The sequence below is a fragment of the Drosophila nasuta genome, chromosome X (genome assembly GCF_023558535.2).
Source record: "Drosophila nasuta strain 15112-1781.00 chromosome X, ASM2355853v1, whole genome shotgun sequence".
NCBI classification, from domain to species: Eukaryota; Metazoa; Arthropoda; class Insecta; order Diptera; family Drosophilidae; genus Drosophila; species Drosophila nasuta.
In genome coordinates, this window is record NC_083459.1 from 15,718,065 (window position 1) to 15,744,720 (window position 26,656).

A 26,656-nucleotide genomic window follows, 5' to 3' on the forward strand; every position below is an offset into this window, starting at 1 on the left:
GGGATAGGGTTAACTATTTGCATGTGCTTGGGTCTGTTTTCGATTGCATAACTCTCCCCAAACAGACTCTCAGTCGTCTTGTGCGTCGTGCGTTGTGCGTCGACCGTCCGCGTTCGACCCGCATACACATTTTGAAAGTCAAGCGACAAGTTTTTAATTAAAAGTTTTTGCGGCTTGTCTGATTTCAAACATTTGTGAAATAATGCTGCAAGCTGACGCCGCGAATACAACCGACTTCAGTAAAAGCCATTCTGCCGTTCCATTTAATCTGAGCATAATGCTCAACCCGATAGAGGCCGACCAAATGGGCAAAGAGCGTAAGAGGTAAGAGTAAGCGTAAGCGTAAGCAAGTTGCAAGCAAGTTTCATTTTGAAGGGTACGCTACGTACTTTGCTCTGCGTACTCTGCGTAACACCCACAAAACAAGTACACACGACGGGCCCCCCTCTTAAACGCCTGACGGCAGCTCACATTAACTTTAAGCGGTTCCGTTGTCAGATAATTAACATTTCCATTTAGCCAACGGGGCCGAAAGCAGACTCGGCCTCGTATATCACCCAGTGTGTACGCTCTTTGACTGTGACTGTGGCTTTGCCATTTGCCGTTTGCCGTTTGGCGTTCTCCTCCATTGCCGCCCCAAAAGATATATGAGTCCGAGAGCCACAGGAAAACTTTCGAACAATAACAGAAAAAGAGATGGGTACTGATTGCGATAACAACAGTTACAAATTATCACAGCTCTTATTGAGATAGTTACCGATATTTTTTTTTTTTTTAAGTTTAGTTTGTTTTTATTGGATCTTCTCTTTATGAGTCTAACAATAAGGTTGCAAATCTTAAAATAATACAATATCTAACAGTTTGTTTTGAACTGAATAGAGACTACGTGGTCCTAATAATTAGCGCTGGATTGGAAGGTCGTTGCGGCGAAGACGAGAACTGCTGGAAACTCGCGTGAGGGCTCTCGCGAGATGATTTGGATGCACTGATAGCCTATTGTAGTACTTTGTTTTGATATGTGCTATCTCTTCTCTGACGAGTGGTATGCGAAGGTCCCTGTGAATGTTTTCATTCCGAACGTACCACTGTGCCCCGGTGATGGTTCTGAGAATTTTTGATTGAGTTCGTTGCATTATATCCACACTGCTGTTACTGGCATTCCCCCACAACTGGGAGCCGTACATCCAGATTGGTTTCAAGACGGTGTTATATAGGAGTACCTTGTAGTCCAAGCTAAGGGGCGAGCGGCTATTGATAAGCCAGTGGAGGCTGTTGGCTTTGAGCTTTAAATGCGTTCTTTTGGCTTCAATGTGGCTGCGCCAGGTAAGCCGTCTATCGAGGTGTACGCCAAGATATGTTACTTCATTTGCTATCGGAACCACTGTGTTGTTAAGAATAAGTGGAGGGCAGTCTTGTCTGTTAAGAGTGAACGTTACGTGTTTGCATTTTTGTTCGTTAACTTTGATTCGCCAGTCGGATAGCCATTTCTCCACTGCCACCAGGTGTGTAGCCAGTTGCGCCGTTGCTTGCTTGGGGCATCTCGAGCGGCTAAGGATCGCTGTGTCATCTGCAAAAGTGGATGTGGTTAGATTCCTGCTCGTTGGGATGTCCGCAGTGTAGATAAGGTAAAGTGTTGGTCCAAGCACGCTGCCTTGAGGAACTCCGGCTCTAATGATGTAGTCATCGGACATGGCTGAATTACATCTTACTGAGAATTTCCTGTTGTATAGGTATGACTTCAGAAGTTTGTGAGTGTTGATTGGGAGCATTTCAGTAATTTTGTGCATTAGACCTTCTAACCATACTCTGTCGAAAGCTTGTGATACGTCCAGAAATATCGCAGTGCAGTACTCCTTTGTTCGAATGTATTTCGGATTTCTGCGGTTATGCGGTTGACTTGCTCAATGGTTCCGTGTTTTTCTCGAAAACCGAATTGGTGAATCGGGATTTTGTTGTGTGTTCTGAGAAATGGGGTAATGTGTACCAAGAAGCATTTTTCGAAGAGTTTTGATAGACACGTTAGTAAACTAATTGGTCTATACGATGAAGCGATTGTGCGGTCTTTGCCAGGTTTTGGTATCATTATAATGATCGACTTTTCCATCTCTCTGGGAAGTGTCCGTGTCTCGTTATTGCATTGAAGAGCTGGCAAATAGCTCGAACAGCACAGAGAGGAAGTTCAATAATCATTTTTGGTGATATTAGGTCGCATCCTGGAGATTTATTTGGGTTGAGTTGTTCATTTATGATTTTGAGTAACTCATGTGGCCTAAACACAATAGGTTCATACGTTGATGTGTCAATATCTGATGTTGCTGGCAGTGAGATCCCGTTTGATGATGTGTTGGGCTGAAATACATTTTGAAGATGTTCTGCAAATCTGACGGCTCTTTCTTCGTCGCTTCGAGCCCAGTTGCCTGTGGATGTCCTTATTGGCATTGCAGATTCAATTGGTGCGCAGAGATGAGTGTGCTCTCAAAGTGGGAACTTGGAGCTCATTGGGGATAACTGTTCTATGTAATGTTTTTGGGACCTTTCTTCTTCATGACGAAGTGCAGCTGAGAGCCTCCGTGTTGCGTCTTTTAACCTTTGTTTTGCGGATGGTGATCTGTTGGATTGCCATTCTCGCCTTGAGCGTCGCTTTGCTAGAACGAGCTGCTCTATTTCAACGTTCGTGTATCTGTTATTGTACGATGATCTTTGCGTTTGTGGAGTTGATACGCGAGCTGCTGCGACCAAGACGGATTCAAGAGTGTTTGTGGATAAGTTGATATCAGCTTCGTCATTCAAACGTGGATTCAACTCAATGTGCGAACTTATATATTTTTTTGTACTTAAGCCAATTGGTTTTATTCGTTGTTAGTCTGAATGGTTTATCTACCGCAACTGGATGTTGATTTAGATGTAGAAGTACAGGCGAGTGATCAGACGATAAATCTGATAAGGAGTTGGCACTTATCAGGTTGCGAGGAATGTTTTTTTGTGACTGCAAAATCTATCAAGTCTGGCAGTTTACTAGGATCTGTTGGCCAATATGTAGGTGTCCCAGGTGACACACAGTCTAGCTTGTTGCTTGCTTTTATTATTGCATTGTACAACTGCCTTCCCTTAGGAGTCACAAGTCGGGATCCCCAGTGCGTATGCTTGGCATTGAAGTCTCCTGCTGCTATAAATTGTTCGCTCAGAGAGTTGAAATATTCCATGAATTGGGATTCTGATATTGTGAACCGAGGAGGACAGTATACGGCGGCAAGCTTTAAAGATCGGGAATCCATTTGCACATCTATTGATGTAGCTTGCATGAATTTAGTGGCGAAGCTATTGTGGAAGCAGTGCTTGATGCGATTTCTAATCAGAATCCCAGTGCCTCCATGTGCTTTCCGTCTGGGTGATTCGTGTTGTAGAATAGGTAGCCTCGAATTTGAAAATTATATTTATTTGTGAGATGAGTTTCTGCGAGTAGCATTACATCGATATGGTTATTATGAAGGAATTGAGTTAGCTCGAGTTTGCGCTGTGAGACGCCGTTGGCGTTCCACAGTGATATACGGAGTGGAGCCATTGATTATTTAGTCTGTTTTTGAGCAACAAGCAGCTCAATCAAAACGTTCTGGTTACGCATAAGATCTTGCATAGTTGTCTGCATGAATGACATGAACTCCATCATACTTTGTTGAAGATTACATATCATTGTTTCAAGTTTGTTCGTAGACTGTTCTTCTGGTTGATGAGAGGAAACTGATGATCTTGGATTGGTGGGAGCGGTACTTTTAAGACCCAATTTTAGAGCAGTTGCAAAGCTTGCGGATTTGTCGGTGAACTCATTATTGGCTAAAGATTTAACAGCTGTAGGGGGGAAGACATTACGTGTAGATTTCATAAGTGGTGTATGCGAGTGAGCAGTGGTCACTCTTGGGTGTGTACGATTTTTCAGTTCCTTGTAGACTGGACAGCCCTGTAGTTTGCTGTATGGTTGCCTCCACAGTTTCCACACTTTTGCTGCTGGGATCCTCTTTATTTTTGGGCATTTGTGAGATTCATGAAGGTCTCCACAAGCAACGCATACTGGACGAAGCGTGCAATAAGACCTTGTGTGGCCATATTCCTGACAATTATTACACTGCACCGGTCCGTTTCTTTTATGCGGCTCCTCTACCGTAATTCTGCGGTGTAGTAGGAACTGGAGAGTAAAGATTGGATGCACTTCATTTTTTCAGAGGTTTGGATTTGGTTTCGGGTTCAAGTTCTACCTTGAAAAGAGGTTGAGGCTTTCTTTCTCTATTCAAAATGTTAATAACATTTTTACATTAAAACCTTTCTCCGTCAGTGCTCTTGTAACTTCAGCTGGTGTTACTTCCGGCTCAATACCTTTTAGTACTACTTGCTGGCCCTTACTGCTTTTTAATTGGTACGTGTAGAAGTTTTATTATTGTCGTTTAAATACTTCGACAAAATTCTGTAGTTTACTTCCGTATTAGTCTGAACTTTTGTTTCATGAATATTTCCCTTTGTTAATGGAATTATGTGGAAATTGTCTGGTCCTATTAGGTTCAGTATCGAGTTTACGAGAGCATTCGAACTTTTCTCTCGAATGTAAATCGGCGGCGGCTTAGGCTTTTGTTGTCCCCTACGATGTCTTCAGGAGGCATATCATCGGATTTATCTGCCAAAATAGCAAATCTGTTTGCTTCTATGGGCTTCTCTATTGTAGATTGTTTTGAGGTGCCTCGAGTTATTTTAGCAGAGTTACCAAGTCTAGAGTTCTGTGGGCTAAGCTTACGTTTTATTTGTATGTAGCGATCCATACCAGTCTGTACGGCCGAACGTTGTTTTGAGGAGAGCACGCTGGTGTAAGGTGCTGCATTATTTGCTTGCACAGCAGTTTCCGTTATTACAGTAGATGGTATTGCGCGAGCAGTTGATACCATTGTAGTTGTTGTAATAGTTGCCGTTACAGTTGCTAATGACGTCACTGTACTGGTGACCGTGGCTAAGCAGGTAGGCATGAGGGAAGGGTATGGGGTTTTATCCAACGAGAGCGCAGGAGAGCAAGAACGCGCCCTGCCTTGCGATGTTGGATTGAGTTCATTACTCGGGCTTGGGGTTATTGATCGCGGTTGGTTATTTTTTGTTGGGTTTGCGGTCGCGTTGTCTTGCGTTGACACGAATGAGTGGTATGCGTTGTTACGTTGCAAAGAGAGTCGACGCTCGTCTTGCTGACGTTGGAGCACCGTATGAGTGTCGAATTCACTCATAGCCTAATGTTTTTTGATATGACGACACCAGAACTGCTCTAGCCTAAAGAGTCCGAAAGGGCGCATACACACACATATATACACACACACACACAACTATTTGGTGCAGATCTCAACTAAATCATGCAGCTTAATGACCCTTTAACTGGAGCATGACTATGCGATTTCAGTTAAGATTACGCCTGAAATATATGTGTATGCCCCCCCCCTCTTTAGCATGGCTAATATACGAGTATGCATAATACAACGCGCTTCAACTGATAACTGAACAACCAACTGATAAATAAATAACATTCTTATACCCACTACTTGAATAGTAAGAATGCTAAAGTCGAGTGCTCTCGATTGTGAGATACTCGCTATTCATAATGAATAAAACTAAAACAGTGTGATATTAATTTTAAAATATACCGCAAAAATACTAATAATATACCAAATGTTATTTTAGGTATATTGATATAGTACTACATTCAAAATATACTAAAAGTATTTCTTAAATAACTTGTCCAATATATCACAAAAATACTAATAATATACCGAAGGTTATATTTGATATATTTATATAGTACTACATTCAAGATATACCAAAAGTATTTCTTAAGCAACTTCTTCAACTTTTATAAGATCGCAAGCAAATTGTTAGGAATTAGAAAAACTATAATTATTCTATCGCGACTCAAGCTACTAAACTATCAAGTTGCTGGGACGGAAATAGGTGTGGCAAACATTTGAAATAAACTTTATTTGCATGCAAACAAGTGCTGTCCAATATATATCTCCTATAGTCTCTGAGATCTAGGTGAGACAGACAGACGGACATGGCTAGATCGTCTCGGCTGTTGATGCTGATCAAGAATATATATATATATCCTATAAAGTTATAGGATCGGAGATGTCTCCTTCTGCCTGTTACATACATTTTCTGGAGCCACAAAGTTATAATACCCTTCTACTTTTTGGTTAGCGGGTATAAAAGGGGGGGTATAAAATGTTTGTTGATATTTTTAGTTTGAGCATTCAAACACTTTATTAGCTCGTGCTCAAAAGCTTGTTTCCGCCTCAAATAAAAATAAAGTTATTAAAAATACAATTTATTTCAGTTTCATCACTTTTTAATTACCATAATTCCTTATCTACATATTTCTAGTTGGACTCAAATTACTTGCTAATATACATACAAATATATTTCTCTTTAAACTGCGGTGAAAACAAACTTTCTCGCTTAGCAAGTATAAAATACTTTGTCAGATCGCATTACTCTATTCCTTTGCTAATCGTATTTACCTTAAAGCAAAGTTTTAGTTCACCTCAAATACATTTTGTATATTCTCCATTCCGTTTTGTGGTTGGCAGCAGCCACTCAATGTAGTTTAGACTACTCGTTACTATCGCAGCTGCTATCAGAGCGAGCGTCAGGTATGGAGCACAAAACTGATTAACATTCTATGTTATTCGCAGTTATCAACTCAATTACACGGCCATCGTCGTCGTCGTCGTCGTCGTCGACGTCGTTGTTGTTGTCGTTATTTTCCATTGGCCAACAACAACAACAACAACAACAACAATGTGTGTTTGGGGCGGGAAAGTTTTGTGTTTTCCTTTTTTTATTTTGCATTTTTGTTTCGCCTTCTACTTTCGCTTGGCGCTGCTTCTGCTGCTGTTGGTGCTTTACTTTGGCGCTGCTTGCCTTTGGCATTCGCGTTTTTGGTGTTAATATATGCACAAGGGAAGCCCCAACTGCAATTAAGCAAAGTTTATGGAAATTGACAACCAGTTGGAATTGCATACAAATTAAATCATCCAACAAAGGTCGCTTTTGCAATAAATTAAGTTTTAATAACACACAAGAGACAAGAGACAATAAAAAAAAAAAAAAAAAAAATAGCTAAATCTAGCAGCAAAGAGGTGAGAGAAATTGATCGGGATTAATGCTGATGAATATGGAAATTGTTTGCTACTACTTAAGCACAGCCTTGTTCTTCATGGGCAAAAATGAGGCCAACAAACAGGCAACTGCAAAGGCAAAAAAGGGAAGAGAACAGATTAAATCACAGTCAATGGGGAAAGAAATGAGAATGATTCACTTACAGTACATGAAGAAGCTGATCATGAGAAAAGGCGGCACACAGCCCAAGCTCATGAGAGCTGGAAAGAAAATGTTGCCCAGCAAGGAGCCCATGCGACCCACCATCATGCTAAGCGATACAATCATGGTGCTACAAAAAGGAGTTGCCAAAGTCAATTACAATGTCAATTTATAATTTTGCTCTTCAACTCACCGCAGAGCAGTGGGAAACATGCTGAGCGAGGCGCTGATCACAGACGTTGCCGAAATGCTGCCCATTGTCACAAAGATGGAGGCAAGCGCCACTGTGGTGGCCGCTGAGCTCGACCAATACATGCCAATGGCACAGGAGCCGGCGATAAAGAGGGCCATAGCTGCAAATTAATCGTTAAGTGAGTGAAGACTCAGATTGAACTCTGATGATGTAATAATCAACACTTACACATGATGCGCTTGAAGCCAACGAGATTGACCAGAAAACCGGCGAGCATATAAGCCACCAAACCGGCAGCGGCAACAATTAAATTGTTGGTATAACTGGACGGACTCACATTCACCGTGCACTCATGATCCGGATCATCCAGCAAAGAGGCGGCCACCTGGCGTTGTGTGCGATTCACGCTATACTCAATGATGTTGCAAATGCTTGTTTCGGAGTCCGCAGTCTGAGTCATCATCTTCTGGTACTCGTTGATGGAGGCAAACAGTTGCGGCAGCCAAAGACGCATCGTATTCTGACTGCCAGAGAAAGAGAGAGAGAGATTGAGGTTGGTCAGACTAAGGCAAGGGATGCGTGCAAAACTCTTACCCCAAAAGTACGCAAAAGTTAAGCAAATAGACCCAAAGGGACAGACCCAAATACGGCTTGACGAACAACGGACGCAACTGCACCAGACCCGAACGCAACGAGCTCTTTGCTTTGCCAGCTGCCTGCTCCACATCAGATTCCTTCTGCTGTTGCTGCTGCTGCTGCTGCTGCTCGGGTAACTTCAAATTGCTGTCCGTGGGCGGCGTTGACTTGGCAGCCACTTCGCTTGCCAGCTCCTTGATCTAGGGAAAGGAAAAAGAGCAACGGCAACGGCAACGGCAACTGACATGTTGTTTAGCTTGCTTGGGCAAAGTACTTGATTCAATCACTTACGGGAAATGCACTGCGCGGCTGTCGCGTATTCAGTGCATAGATAAAACGGAACGCTTCCAGCGCCTCGGCGTTGCGGCCGCGGGACATCAGAAACTTGGGGCTCTCGGGAAAGAAGGGGAACAGCACGAAGCTCAAGATGCTGGGCAGCGCCGTGATTGCCACGAAAATCTGCCATGAATGCACTGTCAAAAGCAAAGAGTGCAAAATTTATTGAGAAACTTTGTAATAATGATGAAATACTCAACTAGAAAAAACAGTTTAAGTTTGATGGACTTGTTTAGTATGCCAAATGCGATGTAAACGAGCAGTGAGCAACGAGCACTAGGTGGCGCCAGCTTGTCTGGCGAATTTTTAGTAGTCGTGTTAAGTATACGCAAATCACGTATACGTAAACAAATCATTTTTAAGCTATTCTATACAAATGTAACAAAAAGTATTATTTTAATATTTAATAGAGCTGCTGCTTGACGCATAAAATTATTTTATAAAATCTATAATATAAATATAGAAAGTTAATTGTTGTTCCCAAAAAAATCGTTTGTATTATATTCCGTTTCCATTAAAATGTAATTATAAAATCTTTACTACAAACATATAAAGTCTATTATTTTCTTCTTAAGAAGCGTTTGTAATATGTTTAGTAGGAAAATCTATAAGACAAATATGTAAAGTTTATTGGTTTTCCGTTTGCCTTTAAGCAGAAAAGAATAAATTTACATTTACTCTCCTTATTTGCACTATAAGTTTAATAAATATTTATAAGAAATAATTAAAGTGTTTGAAAAGTAAATAAATAAATATTCGTAAGCGTTTCTGAGTTAAAAGATAAATTTCACTACCCACTCTTTGTAAATAAAATAGTATATAAAGTTTATATAAGCGACAACGTACGCTTAATCTTGAAATAGGCCTGTCGAGAAAAGTCAGCTACAAATCCAATCAAATCAGTGGCTATCAGCTGCTCAGCTGCTATCTGCGTTATCACCACGTTATCATAGTTGTCTAACACACTTTGAGGGACACGCCAAGGTGAGGCACTCTCTCGATGTGTGAAAAATGGGCGTGTGTTCTTACCTGACAGTCCCCAGATGTCAATGTCCCAGGGTTGGGGTAAAATGCCCATGGCTAGGCCGGGCAAACTGAGCGTTGCCATGGAGAACATAATGCCCACCGACATAATAACGCGTTGACGATATTTGCGACCATGCAGCTCTGTCAAATAGGTCATTAGCACGGCAAAGGGTCCGCTCATGCTAAAGGATATATGCATATGCAGATAACAGATTGCATTAATTTGTGAATTGAGCAGGCAATGCTTACGTGAAACCGCCTAAATACTTGAACACCATCAGTTGGACAACGTTTTGGCTGAGCGCACCGCCTAGCACACAAATCGTATCGGCCAAATAGCCATAAATGAGCAGCTTGCGTCGACCCTTTGTGTCGGCCAAATAGCCCCAAAAGACGGCCGATGAGATCATGCCCGCATACGTGATGGCATTCAGCACTCCCTTGTCCAGCAGACTCAAATGCAGATCACACTCGGCACTGGGCAGAATATACGACATCGTTGAAGTCTCATACACGGTGCCCATCGCCGCTGGAATTGCCACCAATAGCAGCAATATATTAAACAGTCCAAATCCAGCCGTATCAATTGCCGTCTCAAAGTCTGCAGGCTGATTTGGATTTGAATTTTGTTCGCCAGCTGCTGTCGATGAATCATCCTGTTTGTTGTTCTCAGCGATCGCAAGGGTCACCTCCAATTGCTTGGGTAAATTCTCCTCCAGCTGGCTCATTTTGTGTGTCGTTGTCGTTGCTGTTGCCGTTGGCTAACTAAGTGATCACGGCGCAGTTACCGCGTATCTTGTAGACAATTCGCTGGCTGGACCCGCCGATCTTAAATCTATCCACAATGGGGACTCATCTCTTGATTTTGCAAAAAAAAAAGCAATAACAATATACGTTGCTAATTAGACATCATTTACACAGTGATTACACCAAGAGAAATGCGGCAGTTAGTTGACTATAATTCGAATTTAATGTTGAAAAGGTATAACTAGAATTAAAAACTAGTAAGAAAGGTTCAGTGAAGTGTTCTCGACTGTGAAACACTACCGCTACCCATTTTGAATAAAAACAAAACAGCGCGGTATTCATTTTAAATATACTTTCAAATTATACCATAGATTGCAAAATATACCAAAGCAACTACGGTCCCTAGTTTGTGCCCATACAAAAGTATTTCTTCAATAACTTTTACAATTTTTATTTTATTGCAATCAAATTTTCAGATATTATTAAAAATATAGTTATTATTACATGTACTGAAAAACGAGACTGATTCCTGGCTATACATAGTTATAATACTCTTCTACCCAAGAGATAGCGGGTATAAATATTATTGTAAATAATCTATTGAAAACGTATTCATGTATTTCTATACATTAAGGAATAACTGAATGATATATAAATTATAAAATTGCAACAACAATTAATTATATGCTTCACACAAAAAAAAAAAGAAAATTAAAATTTCTTACAGTGAAAAGGATTGCACAAACTTCTATAAATTTCATAATTTTAAAACCCATTTCTCTCAGTGTCTCTACTGTGTGTACACAGTGTTTATGGTCCAGCTTGAGGCGTCTGCCATATACGATTAAACTAAACAAATTCCAGATCACTCTCCCACCGACTGTTCAGATAAACGGAAGCGGCTGCTACATTGCAATCATACCACAATTAACTCGACCACGGCACTCTCATAAATCCAGTGACGACATGCTTTAACAGTAGCGCGCCATTTTTGATAAAGTGGGAGTGTCGCAATCGCAATCGCAATTGGGCTTCACCTGGCAACGCAACGCAAAAACACGCTCGAATTGCATAGATATAGTACTTCATCGCTGTGCAAATATGTAGTATTAGAGACGCTTACTAGAGTTAATTGTAATGATTACGAGCATCTGTTTCGCTTCCCAGGCCCCCCGTAGTAAAAGAATTACGGATATTCTTGCCACGATGAATGGCACTCGCGACACTTGTGTGTGGCGGCGGCGTGTGCTCTTGTTTGATCTACTGAAGCGCCACACTGAGGCAAATGCCATAGAGACGAGGAACAAAACAAAAAAAAAAGCATAGCGAAATAATGAGCTAAACAATGAATGAAGCTAAAGCGCTGTGAATCATGCTAGGCTAAGTAATCCGAGAGAGTGAGAGAGAGAGAGAGAGAGAGAGAGAGAGAAAACAATGCAACCCACAATGCGCTGAATAATGTAAGAAGAAAATTATGAAATCAACAAAGATGTAGCTAATAATAGAAGCCATAAAAGTGATGATGGCTGATAAAGATAAGTAGTGTTGTATAATATATATAAAGTAAACAAAGATTACAGAAGATTTAAATAATCATAGAAACTTAAAGCAAAATTTAAATATATAATGAATGAATATTTAACAGAATTGAAGAATAAAATGATGGAATGATGAATTAATAATAATTTATATAGTATAAAAGAATCTCCAAGGGTTGTTAGAAAAAAAATAATTATTTCATTAATTTAAAATGTTGAGAATAAAATACAGTAGCCTGTTTGGGTAAGTAAAATACAATGGAAGATTTAAAGTAAAAGTTAAAAACATAATGAAAGACAAATTAACATAATTTCAGAATTTCAGAATAAAATGATGGATAATGAATTAATGATTATTTGTATATTATAAAAGAATCAGCAAAAGATGCTAGAAAAAAAGAAATTTCTTATGATAAATTTTAAATTCTTAGCTTAAAATGGTGAGTAAAATGAATTAATGATAATTTGTATATTTTAAAATTTTTGTTTGTATATTAGAAAAAATAAATTTGGTGAGTACAAAATGTAAAATACAGCTGCCTTTTAAACCCAGACAACTTAAATATGTTAACTGCATAGTTGAAGAATTATTACCAAATAAAAGAGAATATCTTAGAGTTAAAGACTGGCATGAAATCAATATCAATAATTGCTGCATTTTGCAACAAGTGAAACCAGGAATTTGAATATATGAATGTATATATGTTTGCGACAAGGAAGGAAAACTCGTCTCATATTAATTCCAAATTTGCCCATTCAAAGCAATTGCTTTAGTTTTGTGCGAGAGAGAGAGAGAGAGAGAAAGTTAGAGAGCAGACATAACATTTTTCATAATTTATATGTATCTTTATTTCCTGTTCGCACACTTGTGATTCAAGTGTTTTATGTTCGGCTTGTGCAAATGCAAATTGTCAACGACGACGACGACGACAGTCACCTCAACAAACCGGAAACTGGGTGAGCAGAGCGCAGAACATAGAAAACAGAGAACGACACGAGCAAGTTTTAGTCATTTTGGCAAACTAATTGCAATAATTTCAACTGAATTTGTTTCTAGGCTCCCAAAAAGTTGTTTGGGATTACTGATGGAGTAGCCAAAATCCGGTCTACGACAGCAAATGGCGACTGCACAGTGGTTCAAAATAATAGTTCAAATGATCAAGCTTGGCTTAACTTGAAATTAAATTTTAGTTGCAATAAATATAATAACTACATCGCTCAATTATAAGAAAAGTAGAGCGTGATAATAATAGGGGGGAGAGCGAGAAAATTAGAGTGCATTAGGGTGACCCTCTCCCAGTACTTTAGAAATTTGATTTCGCTTGTTTATCTTTCGTTTTTTCTTTTATTATTGTTGCTTGAATTTTTTTTTTTGGGGTGCCACTGTTTGCTTCCATTTGCTGGCTGGTCTGTGCCCTCTGTATTTCTATAAATTTTTTTTGAGGGGCTATAAGCCAGGCCATAAAAGACATGACGTAGCTGAGAGAACGTAAACTCGAAATTTTTCCACGCTTCAAAATTTGTGAAAATTTCATCAGCATCATCAGCAGAATCTCGCGCCCTCCGTTATCAAAGTCAAACAAAAACAAGCAACGACGACGAAGGCACAACAGCAGCCACCAAAAATACCCAAAAGATACAGATACATAAGTGCTCTACATACAGATACACAGTGGCAGACAGTCAGACAGACGGACGGACAGACAGACAGACGGACAGACAGTCAAACAGATAGACTGACAGCGAAGAGTAAGCAAGCGACCAAGTTTGGTTTGAGCAAAGCCAGTGGAAAGTGTCAAAATGGGAGGGGAGAAGTATGTGGGCGGAAGATGTGCCGGTGGGCGTGGTGTCTCCTAAGGCGTTGGGCAGTTAACAGCTTTTGCATTTTGGACAGCATCGCAACTTGGCAACAAATTGGACTTTTGTTTGTGTTTGTTAAAAGGCTTAATTTGTTGTGCTTTGGGTCTGGCAGCGCAAACATTATGAGTGCCAGCTACGTCCCCCTCCCCCTGCTCGGCACTCTCCCTCCTCTTGACGCCAAGCAGCAACATTCTCGAACGTTATCGTGCCTGGGTTGGCTGCATTTTATGGCTACGCCCTCGACGACAATGTTAGGAGCAAAGCGTGCCTCAAGACGTAAACCAGGCTAAAGTGCTTCAAATAACTTGACACCGCCACGGCCAGCTGAATTTGCTGCAGGTGTGTGTGTACGAGTCTGTGTGTATTGTTATTGGTCCATGTGTGTGTGTGTGTGTGTGTGTGTGTGTGTGTGTTCGAGCGAGTGCGTGTGGTGTTCGCCTAAATCAAGCTCAAACAATTTCAACTATTTGAATTGCCGAGCAGGCACTCTAATGTGCTCCACACACACACACCTATATATTGACTGATGAAGCATGGAAGTGAGAGGGGGAGAGAGAGAGAGCGAGAGAGAGCAGGCAGGATGCTGCCTTGCACACGGCACTCAGCTAACGACGTGCCAAAGTAAATGTCAAACTAATGCCAACAACCGAAGTGCCACCACAATGCGGCAGCCAGGTGCAGCAACAGCAGCACCAGCAGCTCGCTCGCTCGAGCTCGAGTTCGAGCGGAAGTCACTAAAGGACCAGCAGCAGCAGCAGCAACAGGACGAGTAGCTGGAGAAGCAGCAGCAACAGCAACAGCCACCAGCTGTCGTCCACGACCAACATCAACTCAATAATGCAATGTCCCCTCATTGACGTTTTAAGTTGATGCAAGCTGCAGTGGTTCGGGCAGCAACACCTCCGCCTTCGACTCCGCCTCCGCCACCAGTTGCGGGAAACTCTTTGCGGGGGCAGCGGCTTGACTACTATTGATGACTGGAGCGTGCGGCCCGGAAACCGCAAAGTTTTACGCCATTTATTGCATTTAACGTTGGACTTGACTTGTTGTAGTTGTCGCCCCGAAGGCATGACAGAAACAGGCGTCGGACACCGCAGCGAGAGAGAGTGAGAGAGCAAGGATTTCTACTCCCCCTTTCGCTCTCTCTCTCTCGCTAATGTGCTGCTTATTATAGTCGCTGGCGATGGGGAGAGGGAAAAGGGTTGAATTAGCAGCTTAGTGCAAGAAGCGTGACGAAGCTGTAAATTGCATTGGCATTAAATTGTTGCAACCTCACAGACACACACACATATACACATGCATTTATGAAGTGCAGCGTCGCCAGCCAACAAGTCAGTTATTCAATCAATCAATCGCACAATCAATCAAGTCATTAATCATTGTGCTTAATGCACAGGTGTGTGTCTCTGTGTGTGTGTTTGTGTGCTCACCTGCTGATACCAGATATTGCATTATGTATGTGCGGCCTGTAATAAATTGGTGCGAAATCCAATTAATCGCACAAGTTATCGACATTCGATAAATGCAATCAACTGAATGGAGTGCGAATTTCATATGAATAGTTATGCAAGCTAACATATATACTACATACCATAATCATAGTTCAATTGAATTACACTAATATCCGATAATAACAATATCGATGTTCGGAAAAAAAATTAGAGTATCATAACTAATAATAAAAACAAGTAGAAAAGAGAAAAATTTCTACATTGTTTATCTGATCAGAAACCTAAACGTTTGGTTGCAATTTGATTTTGAAAACGAAAACCAATAGTGAGCACCGGAGCATGCCTGATAGTCCAAGTTGCTTTGATTGATTATCTATGGTATGCCATATTTTGAACGAAATAGTATATTGTATTTTTACGGTTAGTTAATTCGGTATACTTGAGATTGGTAGCATTCTTACTCATTAAAAGAAAATATGTAAAGAAACAATCGCAAGCGATTCGCGGAGCGAAGAAATGGCGCGCGAATAAATCGCGGGGCGAATCGCGCACGAAAAAAATTTATTCGCACGCGATTCGCCTGCGATTTATTCGCGCGCGATTCGCCAGCGAATTTATAAATCGCGAGCGAATCGCTATTTATTCGCCAGCGAATTATCCGCGCGCGATTCGCCTGCGATTTATTCTCGCGCGATTCGCTTGCGATTCGCCAGTGATTTATTCGCGCGCGATTCGCTCGCGATTCGCTCGCGATTTATTCGCGCGCGATTCGCCTGCGATTTATTCGCGCGCGATTTATTCGTTTTATATTTATTATTTAAATGATTTTTCAAAAAAAGTTCATATGCAAAAACCTTAGTTTTTAATAATACTTGAATTATAATATTCAAAATATTTTAAAAATATAACAAAGGTTGTGTTTTCAAACATTTTCTTCAAGCAACTTAAAATAAGATGATTTTTTAAAAAAAGTTCATATGCAAAAACCTTAGGTTTTTAATAATACTTCAATTATTATATTCAAATATTTTAAAAAAATAACATAACATTCGCAAGCGAATCGCAAGCGAATCGCAGGCGAATCGCAGACGAATCGCAGACGAATCGCAAGCGAATCGCAGGCGAATCGCAGACGAATCGCAAGCGAATCGCAGGCGAATCGCAGACGAATCGCAAGCGAATCGCAGGCGAATCGCAGACGAATCGCAAGCGAATCGCAGACGAATCGCAAGCGAATCGCAAGCGAATCGCAGACGAATCGCAAGCGAATCGCAGGCGAATCGCAGGCGAATCGCAGACGAATCGCAGACGAATCGCAAGCGAATCGCAGGCGAATCGCAAGCGAATCGCAAGCGAATAAATCGCGGGGCGAGAAAATGTTTGAAAACACAACTTATGTTATATTTTTAAAATATTTGAATATAATAATTGAAGTATTATTAAATAACTAAGGTTTGAATTTTTTTCCAAAAATCTCAGGCGAATCGCAGGGGAATCGCAAGCGAATCGCAAGCGAATCGCAAGCGAATCGCAGGCGAATCGCAGACGAATCGCAGGCGAATCGCAGACGAATCGCAGGCGAATCGCAGACGAATCGCAGGCGAATCGCAGGCGAATCGCAAGCGAATCGCAGGCGAATCGCAGACGAATCGCAAGCGAATCGCAGACGAATCGCAGGCGAATCGCAGACGAATCGCAGACGATTCGCAAGCGAATCGCAAGCGAATCGCAGGCGAATCGCAGACGAATCGCAAGCGAATCGCAGGCGAATTGCGAGCGAATCGCAGGCGAATCGCAGGCGAATTGCGAGCGAATCGCGCGCGAATAAATCGCGGGCGAGAAAATGTTTGAAAACACAACTTATGTTATATTTTTAAAATATTTGAATATAATAATTGAAGTATTATTAAATAACTAAGGTTAGAATTTTTTTCCAAAAATCTCAGGCGAATCGCAAGCGAATCGCAGGCGAATCGCAAGCGAGTCGCAGGCGAATCGCAGACGAATCGCAAGCGAATCGCAAGCGAATCGCAGGCGAATCGCAGACGAATCGCAGGCGAATCGCAGACGAATCGCAGGCGAATCGCAAGCGAATCGCAGGCGAATCGCAAGCGAGTCGCAGGCGAATCGCAGACGAATCGCAAGCGAATCGCAGACGAATCGCAGGCGAATCGCAGACGAATCGCAGACGATTCGCAAGCGAATCGCAAGCGAATCGCAGGCGAATCGCAGACGAATCGCAAGCGAATCGCAGGCGAATTGCGAGCGAATCGCAGGCGAATTGCGAGCGAATCGCGCGCGAATAAATCGCGGGCGAGAAAATGTTTGAAAACACAACTTATGTTATATTTTTAAAATATTTGAATATAATAATTGAAGTATTATTAAATAACTAAGGTTAGAATTTTTTTCCAAAAATCTCAGGCGAATCGCAAGCGAATCGCAGGCGAATCGCAGACGAATCGCAGACGAATCGCAAGCGAATCGCAGACGAATCGCAAGCGAATCGCAGACGAATCGCAATCGAATCGCAAGCGAATCGCAAGCGAATCGCAGACGAATCGCAGACGAATCGCAAGCGAATCGCAGGCGAATCGCAAGCGAGTCGCAGGCGAATCGCAGACGAATCGCAAGCGAATCGCAGACGAATCGCAGGCGAATCGCAGACGAATCGCAAGCGAATCGCAAGCGAATCGCAGGCGAATCGCAGGCGAATCGCAAGCGAATCGCATGCGAATCGCAGACGAATCGCAAGCGAATCGCAGGCGAATCGCAAGCGAATCGCAGACGAATCGCAAGCGAATCGCAGGCGAATCGCAAGCGAATCGCAGACGAATCGTAGGCGAATCGCAAGCGAATCGCAAGCGAATCGCAGGCGAATCGCAGGCGAATCGCAGGCGAATCGCAAGCGAATCGCAGACGAATCGCAAGCGAATCGCAGACGAATCGCAGACGAATCGCAGACGAATCGCAAGCGAATCGCAGGCGAATTGCGAGCGAATCGCGCGCGAATAAATCGCGGGCGAGAAAATGTTTGAAAACACAACTTATGTTATATTTTTAAAATATTTTAATATAATAATTAAAGTATTATTAAATAACTAAGGTTTGAATTTTTTTCCAAAAATCTCAGGCGAATCGCAAGCGAATCGCAGGCGAATCGCAAGCGAATCGCAGACGAATCGCAGGCGAATCGCAGACGAATCGCAAGCGAATCGCAGGCGAATCGCAAGCGAATAGCAGGCGAATCGCAGACGAATCGCAAGCGAATCGCAGACGAATCGCAGGCGAATCGCAGACGAATCGCAGACGATTCGCAAGCGAATTGCAGACGAATCGCAGGCGAATCGCAAGCGAATCGCAGACGATTCGCAAGCGAATTGCAGACGAATCGCAGGCGAATCGCAGACGAATCGCAGGCGAATCGCAAGCGAATCGCAAGCGAATCGCAAGCGAATCGCAGGCGAATCGCTTGCGAATCGCAGACGAATCGCAGGCGAATCGCAAGCGAATCGCATGCGAATCGCAGACGAATCGCAAGCGAATCGCAGACGAATCGCAAGCGAATCGCAAGCGAATCGCAAGCGAATCGCAAGCGAATCGCAAGCGAATCGCAAGCGAATCGCAGACGAATCGCAAGCGAATCGCAAGCGAATCGTAGGCGAATCGCAAGTGAATCGCAAGCGAATCGCAAGCGAATCGCAGACGAATCGCAGACGAATCGCAAGCGAATCGCAAGCGAATCGCAGACAAATCGCAAGCGAATCGCAGACGAATCGCAGACGAATCGCAGACGAATCGCAAGCGAATCGCAAGCGAATAAATCGCGGGGCGAGAAAATGTTTGAAAACACAACTTATGTTATATTTTTAAAATATTTGAATATAATAATTGAAGTATTATTAAATAACTAAGGTTAGAATTTTTTTCCAAAAATCTCAGGCGAATCGCAGGGGAATCGCAAGCGAATCGCAGACGAATCGCAGACGAATCGCAAGCGAATCGCAAGCGAATAAATCGCGGGGCGAGAAAATGTTTGAAAACACAACTTATGTTATATTTTTAAAATATTTGAATATAATAATTGAAGTATTATTAAATAACTAAGGTTTGAATTTTTTTCCAAAAATCTCAGGCGAATCGCAGGGGAATCGCAAGCGAATCGCAGGCGAATCGCAGACGAATCGCAGACGAATCGCAAGCGAATCGCAAGCGAATCGCAAGCGAATCGCAGGCGAATCGCAAGCGAATCGCAGACGAATCGCAGGCGAATCGCAAGCGAATCGCAAGCGAATCGCAGACGAATCGCAAGCGAATCGCAGACGAATCGCAAGCGAATCGCAGGCGAATCGCAGGCGAATCGCAAGCGAATCGCAGGCGAATCGCAAGCGAATCGCAGACGAATCGCAGGCGAATCGCAGGCGAATCGCAGACGAATCGCAAGCGAATCGCAGACGAATCGCAGGCGAATCGCAGACGAATCGCAGGCGAATCGCAGACGAATCGCAGACGATTCGCAAGCGAATCGCAGACGAATCGCAGGCGAATCGCAAGCGAATCGCAGATGAATCGCAGACGAATCGCAAGCGAATCGCAAGCGAATCGCAGGCGAATCGCAGACGAATCGCAGGCGAATCGCAAGCGAATCGCAGACGAATCGCAGGCGAATCGCAAGCGAATCGCATGCGAATCGCAGACGAATCGCAAGCGAATCGCAGACGAATCGCAAGCGAATCGCAAGCGAATCGCAGACGAATCGCAAGTGAATCGCAAGCGAATCGCAGGCGAATCGCAAGTGAATCGCAGGCGAATCGCAAGCGAATCGCAGGCGAATCGCAAGTGAATCGCAGGCGAATCGCAAGCGAATCGCAGGCGAATCGCAGGCGAATTGCGAGCGAATCGCGCGCGAATAAATCGCGGGCGAGAAAATGTTTGAAAACACAACTTATGTTATATTTTTAAAATATTTGAATATAATAATTGAAGTATTATTAAATAACTAAGGTTTGAACTTTTTTCCAAAAATCTCAGGCGAATCGCAAGCGAATCGCAGGCGAATCGCAAGCGAATCGCAGACGAATCGCAGACGAATCGCAAGCGAATCGCAGACGAATCGCAGACGAATCGCAAGCGAATCGCAGACGAATCGCAGACGAATCGCAGACGAATCGCAGACGAATCGCAAGCGAATCGCAGGCGAATCGCAGGCGAATCGCAGACGAATCGCAGGCAAATCGCAGGCGAATCGCAGACGAATCGCAGACAAATCGCAAGCGAATCGCAGGCGAATCGCAGACGAATCGCAAGCGAATAAATCGCGGGGCGAGAAAATGTTTGAAAACACAACTTATGTTATATTTTTAAAATATTTGAATATAATAATTGAAGTATTATTAAATAACTAAGGTTTGAATTTTTTTCCAAAAATCGCAAGCGAATCGCAAGCGAATCGCAGACGAATCGCAAGCGAATCGCAGGCGAATCGCAGGCGAATAAATCGTGGGGCGAGAAAATGTTTGAAAACACAACTTATGTTATATTTTTAAAATATTTGAATATAATAATTGAAGTATTATTAAATAACTAAGGTTTGAATTTTTTTTTGAAAAATCGCAAGCAAATGGCAGGCGAATCGCAGGCGAATCGCAAGCGAATCGCAGACGAATCGCAAGCGAATCGCAGACGAATCGCAGGCGAATCGCAGGCGAATCGCAGGCGAATCGCAGGCGAATCGCAGACGAATCGCAAGCGAATCGCAGGCGAATCGCAGGCGAATTGCGAGCGAATCGCAAGCGAATCGCAGACGAATCGCAAGCGAATAAATCGCGGGGCGAGAAAATGTTTGAAAACACAACTTATGTTATATTTTTAAAATATTTGAATATAATAATTGAAGTATTATTAAATAACTAAGGTTTGAATTTTTTTCCAAAAATCTCAGGCGAATCGCAAGCGAATCGCAGGCGAATCGCAGACGAATCGCAGGCGAATCGCAGGCGAACCGCAGACGAATCGCAAGCGAATCGCAGGTGAATTGCGAGCGAATAAATCGCGGGGCGAGAAAATGTTTGAAAACACAACTTATGTTATATTTTTAAAATATTTGAATATAATAATTGAAGTATTATTAAATAACTAAGGTTTGAACTTTTTTTGAAAAATCGCAAGCAAATGGCAGGCGAATCGCAGGCGAACCGCGATTTATTCGCGCGCGATTCGCTCGCGATTTATTCGCTTGCAATTCGCTTGCGATTCGCTCGCAATTCGCTTGCGATTTAAAATATTTGAATATAATAATTGAAGTATTATTAAATAACTAAATCGCAGGCGAATCGCGAGCGAATCGCGAGCGAATAAATCGCCCCGCGATTTATGTTATGTTATATTTTTAAAATATTTGAATATAATAATTGAAGTATTATTAAATAACTAAGGTTTGAATTTTTCTTCAAAAATCTCAGGCGAATCGCAAGCGAATCGCAGGCGATTCGCCCCGCGATTTATTCGCGCGCGATTCGCTCGCTATTTATTCGCCAGCGAATTATTCGCGCGCGATTCGCCTGCGATTTATTCGCGCGCGTTTCGCTTGCGATTTATTCGCGTGCGATTCGCTCACCTGTAGATACCAAATATTGCATTATGTGTGTGCGGCCTGTAATAAAATGCTGCGCAATCCAATTAATCGCACAAGTTATCGATAATCGATAAATGCAATCAACTTAGTGGAGTGCGAATTTCAGTTATGAATTAGTAAGCAAGCTTACATATGTATCATAGCTCAATTGAATTACATTAATTTCCGATAATAATAATATTGACATTCGGAAAAAAAAATTACAGTATCATAACTAATAATAAACCTAAACGTTTGGTTGCAATTTGATTAAAAATATAAAATGTGAAACGTAATTAAGACATACAGGCATGTTCCGATATTCAACGAACGAAATAGTATGTTGTATTTTTTCGGTTAATTAATTCGGTATACTTGAGATTGGTAGTATTTTTACTCATTAAGGGAAAATATGTAAAGAAAAATAATTTCTATTCCTTTATGATGTTTGCAACCAACTATTTACACCTTTCACAACTTCAATTGCAAAATATATGCAAATTTCTTATTCCGATATTTAGAATAACTTTCTATGAAGAAGAAAACCAAATGAAATATTAATATCATACCAATATCATTTAAATTACCATATTTATGTTATACGCTTCTAAAAAAATATTATATAGCTCATAAGTCCTCGATAATAATTCTGGTAACAAAGAATTGTATGTAATAATCCAGTGTCCTCGACAGAAAAGAATGCCAAATGAAATATTAATATATTTTATTCTCCACATCTTTTGTCATTTTAAGTGTGCGAATGTAATTAATATCGAATTAGGGAAAACAATAAGTACTAATTACTGCGCTGTGTGAAATCAAATCATTTTCTCGCTTCATGCACTCCATGCATGGTACAGGCCAATTGGAGTAAGAGATTAGTGGAGAAGTCCTATTCAGAGAGATAGATGCGCGTTCATCCGATATTTCTTAGAATTCCATTAATATATCTATTTGACTATTGCGAAACGAGAAAACAATGGAACAAAAGCCACAAAATGCTCGCTTATTGTTTATTGTTTATTGTTTGCACTCTCCGCCATTAAATCAACGACAAATAATATTGATTTCCTCGCCTATTTTATTTATTTTTTTTGTTGCTGTGTAGAAATATTCATTGAGGCATTAAGTTATCGCAAAGGTTGCGATCTCAAAAACTGCTCAACTGAAAGAGACAAATATTGAAATAAATTCTCGAAAATGGAAATGCCGTTAATACTTAAAGCTTGCCGTTAAGCGATTGCAATTATTTATGAAGCTGCGTCGCCCGTGTGGCAGAGAGAGAGAGAGAGACAGAGAGAGAGAGAGAGAGAGCGAGAGAGCTTAAATAAATTACAATAGATCAAAAGTATGATAAATTTTTGCGTTAATTCGAAGCGATTTCTCATCACTTGACCGCTTGCTGAGCTGCAATTTCATGGATTCCAGCCATACACAAACTATGAGACACACTCAAACACACGCACACACACGCTCTAGCATACATTTTCACATGCCCCGAGCATGCATTCTATGGGCATTGTGTGTGTGCAGCATTTCAACACTGAGAGAAATTATGAGCATTGCAAACGTTGCCATAGAAATAGAGGTTGCAACAAAATAAATGCGAAGAACCTAATATTAATACAGTCAGTGTTTATGATGTGAAGCAACGACTACAGTAGAAATTCGTTAAGGCGAATATCGGCATTGGGGAAGAAGTTTTAATTGTATTACAGTTTCATTTCCAGTTTAAATTTGGTTGCCTTTTCCTCAATACTACTTAATTTTTTGAATAATTAAACCTTTAGAAAGCAGTCATAAAACATAATAATCCTAATATGAATTGAATATAGTAATTGCAGAAATTGGGTTTTAGTTATATAAAACATAAAATCATTTAAGATCATTAATGTAAAAATTGATAAAAAATATCATATATGTAACAGCGCGCTGCAGCGGTGGAGGTAAGTCGATAGACCCTATCGGTATAGGTTGGCATTAGCAAATTGATAGGCGCTAAGCTATCGGTATCAGCAGTCGTCAGAAGTATATCGTCAGCGGGAAGTAGTATTATTCAAGTTTAATCCAATTGTTTTATTACATCCAATATCCCACATATTAAATAATCAAAGGTTATCTACATGACCAACATTGCACATACATACATATGTATATAGATGAACAAATTTACGTTCATTATGTGACATCATGGTATAAATTAAATGATTATAATAACAAAGCAAAAAATCAACAAGAAATTTTAATTTATTGCTCTAAAAGGCAATACAATAAAGGATTAATAAAAATTAGATTCATTTTGTGAGAAGATGATATAAATGAAATTATACTCAACATTCAACACACAACTCATATATAAAATTACAGTTTTAATGCAGGAATAAAAATAAAAAAATAAATTTTAAAAATAATGAAATAAAATAAACAAATCAAATTTTTTAAAGCAGCTGTAAGATTAAAATCAATTTAAATGTATTAAAGTTGAAAATCAGCTAAAAATATAAACAAATTTCTGTAAATTGGATTATGAATAGAAAATGCAGACAAATTTTAAATTGAAATTTCAATTTCAATTACCCAAAGCACATAAAGTATGTCGAATTTTTCTCAATTTGTTATTAAAATAAATTTTATGTGATTGAAACGTGGCGCAAAGCGATGTTGGACTGTAGCTCGAACAAACGCTTTTTCATATTCATTAAAGATTTAATTAGCAGCGAAAGTATTTGCTTTCATTAAGTGCAAGTGCGTGTGGGTGTCCAAGTGTGTCGGTATTTGTGTTTGTGTTTATGTGTGTGTGTGTGTGGGCTGAGCGTTTTTCTTTCAGTGTATGCACAAATATATATATGTGTGTGTGTGTGTGTGTGTAATATCCGCTCATACATAGGTTCTTCGTGCTGTCCTGTCCCGCCCTCCGCATGTCCAGTTCAGTTCAGTCCATTGCCACCTTGGACTTTTGTTTAATTTTCACAGTGTGTACGCTGTCATCATTGTTGCTTTTGCTTTTGTTATTGTTACTGCCGTTTGCCGTTGCCGTTGCCGTCGCTGTTGTTTTTGTTGATGTTGCCGCTTGCTGCTCTGTTGCTTTGCTGCTCGTAACTTTCCGCTTAAAGAAGCTTAGGAAATTTGCGCGCATGGTAAGCGAAAGCGTTTCGGACCCCATAGTCTAACCCCATGGCCAGCTCACACACACACACATGCACAAGTACAATAACGTACCACGTCTCGTATACGTAACGTAGACATAAGCATCGTAACTCTTCCGGCTAGTGCTTGTTTTTACTCAGCAACTAACGGGGTAATAGCGGGTAATGCTCGCTTTAAGTTGAACGCTGAGAGCTCTGCTTCGCTGCGTTGCACAGTTCCGGACCTGGAACGCAATTTGCACGCATAAACAACATAACAGTGCGACAGAGACAGCTAGCTGCGAGTATGTGTGTGGGCGTGGACAGAGGAATGAGGGAGTGAAAGAGAACGAGAAGGAGCTGCAGGCACAACCGCAGAGCTAAGCCATGGCACATGCTAAATCCTTTGTGCCTCTAATTTGTTATTGTATTGGCGTGCCAAAGCTTTCCGTCCTTCTATGCACAAGTGTGCGTATGCCAGGAATATCTCTGTGTGTGTGTGTGCGAGTGTGTGTGTGTGTTACACTCAAATTTGAACGCTGTTGTTGTCGTGCGTCCAACCACACGCGACAGCCACCGCACCGCGAAACTGTAACGCCAACGTCAAAGCCAGCGTCGCAGTCGCTGTCGACGCCAACGCCAACGCCAAATGCTGCGTTGGTCACCCATCCAAAAACAAGAAACTGTGAAATTTTTTAGAGGGCAGCGAAACACGAAAATGCAACAACAACAACAACAGCAGCGATAACAATAACAATAACAATAGCAACCAGCAACCAGCAACCAACAAGCAGCAACCAGCAAGCAGCAATTATCCACTAGTCGACAACTTGTCTACCCTCACTTAATTAATAAATAATGAGCTTAATTACGCTTCGAATGGATTTCTTCAAATGCCAAATGATAAATGACTGCACCTAATTGAATTGTATAATTGCCATATAATGATTGTTAAGCAAAAGGATTTCCATTCAAGAGCACTTTAGTTCCCTAAATTTAACATACAAAAGCTGGCAAAGGAAAAGCTCCATATTTAAATATTTCATTTAGTAGCGTTTTAAATTAGACTGTTTAAATTCAACATTAAATTTACCACATGTTCTATTTGTATTTCATTTTAGTAAAGCAATTCTCTTAATCTAGTTTTTAGTTGAGAAAAATTATATAATTAAAACTGAATACTACAAAACTAAGCCGAAGGCCCGAAGTCCGAACAAAATAATATTTTTTTTTGGTTTTTCCGTTTTTATATATTTTTATTGTTGTCATTTATGCGGAGTTAAGGAAACACTTGAGCATCTCATTTGAAATACCTCAAATAGCAGTGCCTAAACGATATTCATGATCTTGCCAAAAATGCATCGCACAGTATGGATGCATTTTGACTCTACGACACTGAGACGAAGATATGTTACCTTATAACGGCACAGCTACGGACCTCGCCCGTCGTGGGTTCAGCCGGTTTCACCTACACATAAACCTATTGTTGTCATTTATTCCAAGTTCATTTTTTCATATTTTATACTTTATAATTTAGAAGACAATTCAGGTTTATTTAGGAAAAAGTTTGCTTTTTATTATTGTCTATAATTCTAAGGGCATTTAGATTACTATTATTATAATTTAACAGCGTTTTTTTGTATTTTCATTTGACTAAGATGTAATAAATACAATTTTATTGTTTGTCTTAAGATTTTTGAATTTAAGATGTAACAAAATAAAATTTCTAAAATGTCATAAATACAATTTTATTGTTTGTTTTGAGACTTTACAATTTTAAAATACATTTT

General features: G+C 41.0%; 2 protein-coding genes across 2 annotated transcripts; one reads left to right on the forward strand and one right to left on the reverse strand.

The window, feature by feature from the left end:
* Positions 1-201: 201 nt before the first annotated feature.
* On the forward strand, positions 202-11,254 carry LOC132795627 (uncharacterized). Its single transcript, XM_060806433.1, has 2 exons — positions 202-324; positions 11,065-11,254. The coding sequence occupies exons 1-2, from the start codon at positions 203-205 to the stop codon at positions 11,252-11,254; spliced, it is 312 nt and encodes a 103-aa protein (XP_060662416.1). The 5' UTR covers position 202.
* LOC132796726 (uncharacterized) lies at positions 6,397-10,318 on the reverse strand. Its single transcript, XM_060807988.1, has 8 exons — positions 9,782-10,318; positions 9,536-9,714; positions 8,462-8,643; positions 8,129-8,370; positions 7,763-8,058; positions 7,535-7,694; positions 7,344-7,471; positions 6,397-7,268 (listed from the first exon to the last, which is right to left on the reverse strand). Exons 1-8 carry the CDS (start codon positions 10,258-10,260, stop codon positions 7,213-7,215), a joined length of 1,722 nt encoding a protein of 573 aa, XP_060663971.1. The 5' UTR covers positions 10,261-10,318; the 3' UTR covers positions 6,397-7,212.
* Positions 11,255-26,656: the final 15,402 nt, after the last annotated feature.

Excerpts from the sequence above, each read along its gene's own strand:
- LOC132795627 (XM_060806433.1), top strand. The coding sequence starts at position 203 with ATGCTGCAAGCTGACGCCGCGAATACAACCGACTTCAGTAAAAGCCAT. Across the intron at positions 325-11,064 it reads ATGGGCAAAGAGCGTAAGAG|TGTCTCTACTGTGTGTACAC; the intron begins GTAAGAGTAAGC and ends CATTTCTCTCAG.
- LOC132796726 (XM_060807988.1), bottom strand. The coding sequence starts at position 10,260 with ATGAGCCAGCTGGAGGAGAATTTACCCAAGCAATTGGAGGTGACCCTT. Across the intron at positions 8,644-9,535 it reads TGACATCTGGGGACTGTCAG|TGCATTCATGGCAGATTTTC; the intron begins GTAAGAACACAC and ends TGCTTTTGACAG. Across the intron at positions 7,269-7,343 it reads GATCAGCTTCTTCATGTACT|TTGCCTGTTTGTTGGCCTCA; the intron begins GTAAGTGAATCA and ends TTGCCTTTGCAG.